An 11,278-nucleotide genomic window follows, 5' to 3' on the forward strand; every position below is an offset into this window, starting at 1 on the left:
ACGTTAGGTGTTTCATAAGAAACGTTTATATTTGTTACAAAAAGAGAAAAAACACTGTAGAACAGCTTTATAAATGGTGAAAAGTATAAACAACATATAAAACAGGTGTTATGAAGCGTGACATGTAGTTCAATATCCTGTACATGTGATTGTATGTTTACATCAAATTAGCAATATTAATAGGTGAAATGCTTGGTTATTGCTGATGTTGTGACAAGGTTCCTCCTCAGTTATTCTGTAATGATAAGGAATTGTAATCAGTAAACACAATGGAGGCATGTCAACTCACACATGAGGCAACTTAAATCGCTTCACACAACCATAAAGCGCATGAAGTCATTCAATCCCAAAGACAGTTTTCCTTTGTTATTTATTTATTTGCTTATTTATTTATCTCTAAGAGTCCAGACATGTGTGATAACCAAGTGGTTGTGACATGTCGAACTTTTGACCTGCTGTCACCATCTGGGTGAAATTTCAGCTTCTTCGTGTCTTCCCTCAATACTTTTCCTCTGTGAAATGTTATGGTTGACGCTTATAAAAAAAAAGAAAAATCTATAATAAAAACAACAATATGAATGCATTTACCTCCATCATCTTGTAGATCCAGCCAAGGAATTTGCCCACCTTGGTGTAAACTCCGGGATGGTTGGGCTCGGCGCAGCCATCCCCCCAGCTGACCACTCCTATTAACCTCCACACATTGTCATCCTGGCATACTAGCGGCCCACCACTATCCCCCTGCGAGAGGGCGTCATAAACAAATGTCACCCATCCCCGAGTGATCCGGTTTCAAAAACATCAGAATGAGATGGCCGTAACTGCACCTGACATGCATCCACTTTTCCCCCAGGGTATCCGGCGCAGAGCATTCGCGCTGTGATTTCTCCGTTGTACATGCAGGAGCTGTTGCACCTGTTGTTGCCTATTATGGGGACGGGGGCCGTTTTCAGGGTTTCGGATGGCTCACCTGAGAGAAACGTGCATTTGTAGCTTTGTAGCAGATGTTGGCTTTGGAGCGGCGACTCACTTACTGCTGCCAGGTTGTGTGTATCCCCAGCCGGAGACCCAGCAGTGCGTACCTCCAGGGGGGTCGTAGTCGTACTGAGGCAGACACACTGGGCGAACTATATCTAGTTTTGGAATGGGGACAGATTGAGGAAAGTCCAACTTTGTACTCTGGATCTGTATTGTTTTCATATTCTTATTACCTGTGATGCTAATCAACGTCAACACTATTAGCTTAGTGCAAAGCCCTCCCCAGGGAAGAGAAAACACCCAATCATTAGCCATTAAAATTTTGTAAGTACACCTGACTTTGTATTCTTTTTAACATTAAGAAGAAAAACGAAAAAAGTAATCTATTTAACTTCAACAAATGTTACTTTTTACAGGATTTATACAGGTGATGTTGAAACTGAAAAAAAATAGTGCATCAAAGTGCTTGAAATTAGTGTTATTCCTTACTAACTGGAAACATATTTTTTACCAACTAAATCATTTGAGGCTGTAAAATATGAAATACTATATGTAAATTGACTGGAACACGAACTCAACAGCACTAATATCTTAAACATTTTAACCTAAATCACATTAATGAAGTAATCACTAATGACTACAACAAGCACACAGCATACCAGCGGCCCACCACCAGGTATTTATAATAAAGGAAACAAATGTAATCTTAATCCTATAACAGATATTTTCACATGACCTCTTCATTTTATGCATTACTTTTTGTGTAACTACTGCTATCCGGAGTTCTGAGAGAGCTAAAAAAAAAAGGGGAGGTCCTTAGCTGTGATCACCTAAACAATAAAAAATTAAATATTAGTCTTGGCTGTCTGTGCCGCTTGCTGCTCCCTTAATTGCCCAGCAGGGATAAATAAAATAAAATCTTCTCAATCTGAATTGGTTTATGCTTTAAAGGAGACATATTGTGGTAAAATGACTTTTTAATGGCTCGCATATGAATTAGTTTGGTCTCTGGAGTTCCTGCCCGCCCATCGATTGCCAAAGAAAACAACTAAGTGAATCTTTAGTTATCTGTGGAAATATGAAATTGGTGGAGTTTTGTCAGGCAGGGCCTACGTCTAAAACTGTTATAACAGCAAATCTGTGAGTGAGCCATTCTCATGGCAGGCACAAGGTAAGCAGAGCTGCCTTGAACTGTTTTAGATTGGGGGGGTGCGCCAATGTGTCTTTGCATTTCAACCTGAAAAATTGAGCTGCGTCTGCAGTTTCATCAGGGCGATGTCGTAGTCGTGGTTCATGTCATAGTTCTCGTGGTACACTATTTTCTCCACGGCGTGCCCCGTGCGCTCCGTCATTTCGTCCAACTTGCGCGTTACCATGCCCGTGTAGACCACCCAACTGTCCACCTGCGGAAGCCTCTCGCTGACATTTCTGAGACACAAAAGGTGATTGTGAAGCATGAAAAGAAGATCTGTGTGATTGTGTGTGGGGCAGCTGTTTTACAGAAATGGTAACCTCGGAGCTGTCGGCCGGCAAAGGTCAGCCCGTTCTTACTTGTGCACACAGTGAGCAGCTGTGACAATCCATTGGCTGTTGATGATGGAGCCTCCGCAGGTGTGGATGTTGCTGTTGTAGAGGCCGACTTGCCAGGGCCACCTCCCGAGCGAGGCTTCCAGTCCACCGATGATTCTGGACAGCTTGGCTCTTGTGCCACACTCTTGAAAGCCAAAGCAAAAGCAGACAAGAAAGCAATGTGGAAAATGCTCCTCATGAAGTTGATTTTCCGTTGTGCGGTGGCCTCACCGAAACATTGCAAGGCGATAACCTTGTCAGTGATGCAGCGCCGCCTAGATGAAGCCAAACTGGGTATGTTTGACATAACTAAATATAATATGGGTAAAATTGTCCACTGAATGTTACCTGAACTGCCAAAGGTTTTCCAGATTTCCATGTTCTGGAGCTATCTGTAGAAAGCCCTCGGTGTAGTTGGGCCCAATATCAGTCAGATTCACGCCTTTGTGCTTGGTCAGTCTGGAATTACATTTTAGGCAAATGCATACTGCAAATTAAGTAACTAGACGTTTTTTGCAATTTCTGGAGAAACTGCATGTGAAATCTAAAATACTGGACCTCAAAAAAACACAAACCTGGAATGATTTTGCATGATAATAACACTTGTGCAGTAATTTGAGCTTTTTTTGGGGGGTCATGCAAAATTGAACTTGAAATGGGTGAAATTTCAGCTCCCTGGTGTCTTCTTTAACTGCCTTCCATTTAATGTGAAAGAACTGGACAAAGTACTGCACAAGGGTTGACTGTAATGTGGTTTTTTCAAATGTGTCATTGGCAATGGAATGTTAATGGGGTGTGGAAATTTGTTCAATGCTGAAATTTTTTACACGTGAATGCCTTAAGGCTTCAGGCAATTTGACGACGATTTGCCGAATATTCGGGTTGTGCTGCTTCGGTTAACTGAAGACCATGTTTTTTGATTATACAGAAAAAAAAAGCAAAGATGATTCAAGCTTAGAAGCAATCTCATCTTTTACACTTGTATGGCAGTTAATGCTGCATCCTTAAATTTCCAGTTTGACCCTTAAAGAGATTATTTCTATTTCCAGTGCTCCTGCGGGGGGAAAAACAATTTCAAATGTTAAAGTTTCTCAGCGCTTCGGAAGGGGATGTCTCACCTCAGAGGCGCCGTGGCAGGACAATACTTTCAGGATTTATGGATGTAAGTGATGTGAAACTCAATACTGCTAGGAAATTGCCAAGTCCAAATGTGATGTAGTGCTTAATCTCTTCCTATGATCTTTCTACTCAATCAGTTGAAATGTGAGATTGTAATGAAGTCTTCAGGCAGTTTCAGATTCGAACAGTAAAAACCGGTAGACAGTCCGTGCGCGACTGTGCAGTAGTGAGAGAGCCGGACAAACCTCAGATAACCCAGTTGCCTGCAGACCAGTGTTCCCAGTGTGGAGTTCCATCCCTCATAGCACACCGGCAGCCAGGTGGGCAGCTTTCCCAGCTGGATCTCCAGCAGAGAGTTCTCGGGGCTGATCCTGTAAAACACTGAACCTGATTGATTGAAAATCCCTTCAGTGGTAGGCTCCCGGCCAACATTTAATTAACCGTCTGCCAGTGAGAACTGATTGTGGGGAAACAAAGCACAACCAAGACAAAAAAAAAAAAAAGTTCCTATGCTAATGTAGTCAAATAAGCACAGATAATTACACTGTCTTTTCATGCCAGTCAATGGGCAAGTCTCAAGGGTAAAAAGAAAACAAAGAATTGGCTTTTGAATGGTAATTTTTTTTGGGCTCAAATTTTCTTCACAGTGGAACTATGCCCTCCACGACAACATCTACAATAAGCAACTTCACAATCCCTTTCTTTCGTCTTTAACAGTTGAGCGGTATCTGGCTTCCAATTAGTCGCGAATAAAGAGAGCTGACACAGACCTTTCCTGTGGTCGGTGATGGGAACGTCCTCTGTTACATTGCAGAAAGACGTCTCCTTTGTGTCCCCCAGTCCCATTGCACTGTGAGAGGACGATTGCCTTGGGAAAAACTTGACTTGGGTGGGAAAACATGACGGAGTTAATTAATTAGAGCGTCAGTCCAAGAACCGTCATTGAGTCTATGAAACAAAATACATATTGGACGGCCTTTATTATAGCTACGACCCCCGAACGTGTAAACACAGATCAGGCGACTAATTACACACCCGCTCATTTGGTGCCATTTATACAAACAGTGTCAATGTTGCGAGTAAATAGACTGTGACTGTGATTTATTCAGCAATACTATTAGTAACACTGTCAGAAATAATCACCCCTGTGTACTATTATGTTGCAATCAATAATCGAGCAGGATAAAGAGACTGATGCGTGTTGATCAATTTAGGACCATTTTTGGCTGAGCGACATCTAGACCTGACAAAGATGACACCGTGTTTATTTATCATACACTGAATGCTCACCTAGGAACCACACGCCGACAGCCAATCCTCCCAAGAGTCCAAGTGCCCACACGGCTGCCAGCAGCCTCACCAGCCTGTGAGCTAGAGCGACAAATTGATACATTCTGGCTGCTTTCGATATGGATGCTCACTAGGCACACTCTCCGCTCGCATGCCATCACCAGCTGGCATTTCATAAACTTTTGTACTGCATCACTCTTGCAAACGCGCGGATCACCTACTTAACATTACAAGCAATTTAGAAACAAAAAATAACCCATCAAGTAATTAGGCTGTGTAAAAAATTGTCATTGCTTTTTGTGAACGTTTTTTGTTCCTGCACAGTCATTTCTAGTATAAGCTGTATCAACTTTTACATGAAAATACCGTGCAGCACAAATCTATGTCGTACAAAAACGAGGAACTGAAATGTGAAGTGAATATTTGTGATACTTTCACGTGTAGGTTTGAATATACTTGCATAGACATACAAATGTACTCTTAGGCTAAATGTGAGACTTTTATTGATTTGTGCATGTGCACACACCCGTGGCAATCTGTTGGGAGAAAAATGGCAATTGGAAACCATGCAATTTAAACATAATAAAACTATAAAACAGATTTTCTTTTAACAGTGGTATAATGTAAGCCACATGCTAAAGAAAAGTTGGCTGCACAAGTCAATATACCCTGTAACATTATGTGGGGAAAATGCTGTTTTTACATTGGAAGTACGTTCAAACATACACGGAAGCACGATCAGAGGTACACGCAAGCCCGTTCAAAGGTCTGAGGTATTTAAATGGTCAAATGTATTTGCAAATACACTGGATTAAGTTTCTCATTTAAATGTTAACCCAACATTGGCAGTTTCACACATTTGTAGTTTAGCAATATGCTGCAAAACAAAAACAAAGAGCTCCAAAACACCCGACAACCTAGTCAAAGTAAAGATAAATTTTGGTACGTGGATCTTATGAGCAGCAAAGTCATCTCCACTGCTTCAGATGACTTCCTCTGTGTTTACTTTACGCCATTACTGAATCACAGCCAAAGTGTCTTTATAGTTTGAAAGTGCGGGCCTGATTAGGTTTTAGGTGTTCCAGGTGGTTAGACGGCAATCAGGCGTTATGTCTGGCACTTACCATTTGTCGCATTACGAAAGCTTTTCAAACAGCTCCGCAGTCCCTGGCTTCGTTCCACGACTGTTGCCTTCTCGACGGAAAAGCGATGACCGAGTGCCAGCGTATTCTCAATGACTGATAATGTGTCTCCATCAGGACTCTGTCAGATTGAGGAACATCACAGACATGACCAACTTCCACTGGTTCTTTTTTGTATTGGGCTTAGTTAAACGCATGGTCCGTTTAGGCATGCTTTTCCATTGTTAGCAGCATGTTGACGTTGCGTTTAAAGCTGCCTTCATGGAAGGTACTTATCTTCTATCTAAGTAATTGCCGCAATGATCTGCTCTCTTGTGAAAACAGGAGAGCACTAAAAAAAATCTTGTGACCTCTGATCCCTAGAATAAACATAATTGTTCAATTTTCGGAACAAATATAGTATACAAAGCGCCGGTGAGTTTCTTTCCTTACCATTTTGTTTGCAAGCTCATCTGGAGACTGTGATGGAGCTACAGAGGGCGGACGGTCAGGCGAGTGTCCAGTGCTGGATCGTTGAACAGAATGCAACTGTGGATTTTCCCTTCACAAAGAGACAATGAGGTCAGCAGAGGTGCACTGAATGAGGCTGTTGTTTGTCAGTCCAAGGGGAGGGTCATGAGGCCTCGGAGACTAAAGTGAACCTGGTCTTTAACATGTTTTACCTTTGCCAGATGGTCTATTTATTTACCCGGAACTTGCAATGATCTGACAGTTTGTGGTTATTGAGAAAAGGTCATGATTGGAGTTTGTTGAAAAGGCTTCTTCCCACGTCCGTGTTCAATCATCGGGAATCCGAATCCACCGTCTTTCAGCACTCGCGAACAAAATGAAGTGTCCTCCCATCTGCCCGCTGACAGATGAGACTTTCGCTTTGTTTTCAATAAGCAGCCAAGCTCGGTTTTGTTTCATACCAAATCTGAGTGCTTCAGAAGTGGATCGTTGAGAATAATTAGCAGATGAGATGCACAAGACTCCGGCACTTGGGAAGGATGTGGGAGATCAAAGCTTGTTTGTTTTTTTTTCGGGGTCTTGCGGTTTCATTGGAAAGAAATGAAGGAATGATTCATTTGAGGGTTATTAGTCTGCCGTGTTTGTCATTAGCTAGAAGGTCCAGGTAAGGTCAAGACCAGAAAGAACATTCTATTTCATTCCTGGATTAGACAATTCAGGAAAAGGACAAGACCAGGCCTGCTGTGCACATAGTTGGGTATTTTGCAAACAGTGAAGACTTTTCTGTGGCTTGCTCCGTCATCCACATGTCTCCTGTGTTTTTCCATTGAAAACAATTGTTTCTAAAAAGTCAGGCTTTATATAATAGTTCTAAGACATTGTTAACTTGATTCTAAATGTCTCCTTTTACACCTTTTCAAAAAAAAAATCGCAGTGAGTATAGGAATCGTTGCAAAAACATGAAATGGCATTCCAGCGGTTCATGACAAATCTATCTACAGATTCTAGTGGCATTTAGCACAACAGGCCAGTGTTGGGCCGACTGTCAACAAGGTTGGTTCCGTTGTACAATTTTTTGTGAATTAACGATCTAGTAATGTGGAAATATATTGATATGGGCTATATGCGTGTTAATATAGATTACACTGATTACTACGCATTGTAGGCTTTTGGTGATCATTTTCACTTCTCTGGCACATTTTTTTGTATGAGTATCATGGTCTATGGGATATCCAGTCCCACTGGTATTTCTTGGTGGAAATGAAAGTGGGGTATTGTCAAGCTCCAGTAGGGCTTGTTGTTGAGCTAATGGTTTAAATCAGGTGTGTTGAAAACTGGAAAACACGCAGGACACCGGCCCTCAAGGCCCGGAATCGCCCAGCCCTGATTTTGATGGCGCTTCGAAGAGCCAGGTCTCATGTTCATTTTATGTCGTTTTGGCTTGACAGAGACATGGAAAAGAGGTAGTCTAAGAAAACAATGCAAGCAGTGATAGTGATCAAAGTTCAAGTATGGTCGCTTGAGGCCAGTACCATCAAAAACCAAGGGATGATTAATGGCAACGCAGAGTTGGGCCTTGTCAGAACAGACCATCTTCTCCTAAATTCAGAAAGACCATCAGCGCCTTCAGACTGAATAATATCATTTCACAATAGAAGTGGCTGATAGCTGAAGGCTCCTGCCTCCCCATTCAGCCTTTGAACACTGAGAGAATCACAAGTAGGCTTGAATTCTGAAGGTAGTATCTGAAAGAACCCACCAGGCTTTATCAGCCCACTAGAACACTATGGCACTTCAACATTTTACAGCTTTGGTATGGGAAAGGGTTTTCAATTCTCCAAGGCTATACGCATAAGGGATTTGAAACAGGCAAGAAATGTTTGCCGTCACGTCTTTTATAAATTTACCATGACCATTTCGCTCCCCGTCGGCCGATGCGCAAAAAATCAAAATCTGCCTTTCAGCCACCTTGGCAGTGTGTGCTCAGACTAGATAGAGGAATCAAATAACAGACATATTTTCACGCATGTTTCGAAAGTATGGACATTCAATTATTATTTTTCGTTTTAACTCTCGGGGTAAAGAAGGGTCATAACATGGCTGACATTGAATAAGTTAACAAGGCGTCTAGGAGGCCGGCCCCCTAGAGAGACCCCTTTCAGGGTCTGTATCATATTTTCAACTTTCCACAGTTACACATTTGCATGTAATTGATTAAATCTTACCTCTGGTGAATTAGTGACTTTTCAGAAGTATGTGTTTATTTTTGTGGTAGCGACATTCATGTGAAACATCTCATTCACAGAAATCGTGCCACTCAATTGTGTGGCTGCAGCATAGCCTTTATGACATAGTTCTAAAGCCGAGCGGCTACGACACAAAGATGACAAAGGTATATGACAAAGGCAAAAAAGGTAACATCGCATTGGGCTGTGTCAAACAATGTGCGCAACTCATTTTATGAGGTCAAGGAACTCAAAAGTTGATGTAAACGGCACTGAAGTTAGTCGCGGAAGAGAAAACGCCTCATCAAAGCAGTTTATGACCTCTCCATTGGGAGCAATTGTGGGAATTGCTCCAAATTTTATTTCTCTTGTATTGGCGAAGGTTCACCATGCAGTCCTCCATGAAATGATGATAATCACAAACAGCCGCTAGTTGTTTTCTACAGTAAAACTGTGTAACTAATAAATGAAACGTTGCTGTTTACTTGGCTAACTCCTGTGCAAAATGTCTAATACCCAACGCCAACGTTAAACTGGAAGTAGAAATATGCACGGCTGCTCGGATGATATGGGCGTATTTTTCTGCTAAATGGGTGGTGTGAGGCCAGTCTTTGTCTTTTAAAATATTTATGCTGCGTGCCAATGACGAGAATTCTCGTCAATTATGTTATTTTATCAAAGAGTAGCTGACACCCTTCACTAGGGCTTATTTTATTATTAACTACTGGATGGCAGTGTTGCTCACATAGGGGATGAAAGCCATACATACTACACATACATAACATAATTGTAATTCTAAGTAAGGAATGGAAATCAAGCTTTCATATGATACCAGCCATGGTTACATAGAAGTAGCACACAATAATCTGTCGGCCTTAAAAGATGAAAACGCTGAAAAATCGGTTGGCACTGTAGGGGTTGCCTTTTCCAATAATGCTTGGCACTGAAAGAATTAATAATTACCGTATTTTCCGGACTATAAGTTGCACCGGTATATGCGCCGCAGCAGCAAAATATGAGCAAAATTTTTTTTTTTTGTCGCGGATAAACCGCACTTGACTATAAGCCACAGGTAATGAAATGCGATATTTCTGCAAAAAAGGTGGCAGATAAAAGTTTATTTATTTATTTTTTGTAATTGTCAACAACAACATCCTCTCTTTAACAGACTGAACATGCATCAATACTTCAATAGCATCTTTTTTTAATCTCCCTTTGTTTTATAGATTAGTTTAGGGAACATAAAAACACATTGCATATAATTCATATATACAATCATAAATACATAAATAAAATCATATTTACCGTGTACTGTATATAAAATTTACATGTCACAAATGTTCCCAATGTTTACCCAGGTTTATAGTCCAAAAAATACGGTATATTTACGAAAAATGTACATTGCAAATGTTAAGTTTTACAGCAAGTACTAAACGTGTCAAGTAGACCTTGGGGCAAAAAAATTCTTCAAAGTATGTAGTTTCTTTTTGTCCAGATCTGCACATCATGGTTTTTTTCTCAGTTGGCTTTATGATGCGGATTGTGATTTATGAGGTGGAATGACCATCAGTTCACAGCTGTCTATTATCAAGCCTTAATAGGTTGAATTACATGACCTCTGCATTTGTTTGAGACTTTTAAAAACAACCTGGTTGTTTCCTTCCTGTTTTGGCCACCAGTCAATATTTTCTGAAGTGAGCATAACACTATCTGGGCTAGGAAGTGACCAGACATTTGGCCTTGTGGAATTTAGTTTCCCAAGTAAATCCTTCCAACGGTGACTGAAACAATAGCAGCCAACACACATTGTCTGTTCTCACTGCGAGCTGAATCCATCCATCCGTTTTATTCGTGCACCTCAGTCGGAGAGGAGGCTGGCTGGGTCCCATTTTGGAGGCACATCTATCCCCTCGCTCAGACGCAAGCGTTTTCCCCGCTCGGCCTGCGGAGATCTGCCGCGCTCTCATCTCAAACAGTTTACGGCTCGTTCCTTTTTCCACATCCAGACTTTTGAACATCAGTGGAAATCTCCGGGCCCCCGCTCGCAAATCCCCCACGCCGGGTTTCTGACACAACAGGAAATAGGAAAGCGGCTTGAAAGGCAGCTCGGATGATGCGCTCGCCTGCCGTTGTCAAGTCCGCCGAGTAACTGCCGATTGTAACGTGTGTTGTATTTCCTGACGCCGTTGACCGTGACCCCTCGGTAAAGGTGACCTTTGGAAGTTGGCCTGATCACAGACGCAAGCAAAAATGCGCACGTGCTTTTGATTTTTTTTTTTTTTTTTTTCATGGTAGTATAAACTGGATTTTGAATAAACCAGCAGGCTGCAGATGGCACACTATCAGAAGAAGCAATTATTTTTTTTCCAAGGTTTCGAGATGCATCGATTTCTATTAAAACTGTATGGAGGTTTATTTTTTATTTTCATCAGCATATGGGAGAATATTAGCGAGGGAGCCCCTTGTAGAAGGAGCACGAAGGTCGTTTTTTGAATCGAAGTAATC

At 41.6% G+C, this 11,278-nt stretch overlaps 1 protein-coding gene across 6 annotated transcripts; it reads right to left on the minus strand.

Annotated features, from left to right (window-relative positions):
- Window positions 1–3: 3 nt before the first annotated feature.
- tmprss5 (transmembrane serine protease 5) lies at window positions 4–10,189 on the minus strand. 6 transcript variants are annotated; one of them, XM_088426840.1, is made up of 14 exons: window positions 10,079–10,189; window positions 6,531–6,639; window positions 6,081–6,219; window positions 4,957–5,037; window positions 4,437–4,550; window positions 3,912–4,053; window positions 2,896–3,006; window positions 2,779–2,822; window positions 2,530–2,692; window positions 2,216–2,406; window positions 1,035–1,133; window positions 828–970; window positions 589–741; window positions 4–235 (listed from the first exon to the last, which is right to left on the minus strand). In XM_088426840.1, exons 2-14 carry the CDS (start codon window positions 6,531–6,533, stop codon window positions 227–229), a joined length of 1,392 nt encoding a protein of 463 aa, XP_088282966.1. In that variant the 5' UTR covers window positions 6,534–6,639; window positions 10,079–10,189; the 3' UTR covers window positions 4–226. The 6 variants fall into 6 exon arrangements, with proteins under 6 accessions (XP_088282966.1, XP_088282967.1, XP_088282968.1 ...); XM_088426841.1 differs by lacking the exon at window positions 10,079–10,189 and adding an exon at window positions 8,774–8,875 and having other exon boundaries at window positions 3,912–4,047; XM_088426842.1 differs by lacking the exon at window positions 10,079–10,189 and adding an exon at window positions 8,774–8,875 and having other exon boundaries at window positions 828–925.
- Window positions 10,190–11,278: the final 1,089 nt, after the last annotated feature.

Source organism: Hippichthys cyanospilos, chromosome 11, assembly GCF_059441005.1.
Source record: "Hippichthys cyanospilos isolate Australia breed blue-spotted pipefish chromosome 11, RoL_Hcya_1.0, whole genome shotgun sequence".
NCBI classification, from domain to species: Eukaryota; Metazoa; Chordata; class Actinopteri; order Syngnathiformes; family Syngnathidae; genus Hippichthys; species Hippichthys cyanospilos.

Bases quoted from the DNA above. Each gene is read 5' to 3' on its own strand.
- tmprss5 (XM_088426840.1), bottom strand. The intron at 4,054-4,436 runs GTCTGTGTCAGC...TCAATCAATCAG, and splicing joins CATCACCGACCACAGGAAAG to GTTCAGTGTTTTACAGGATC. The intron at 1,134-2,215 runs GTTGAAATGCAA...TTCCAAAACTAG, and splicing joins GACGCAGCTCAATTTTTCAG to ATATAGTTCGCCCAGTGTGT.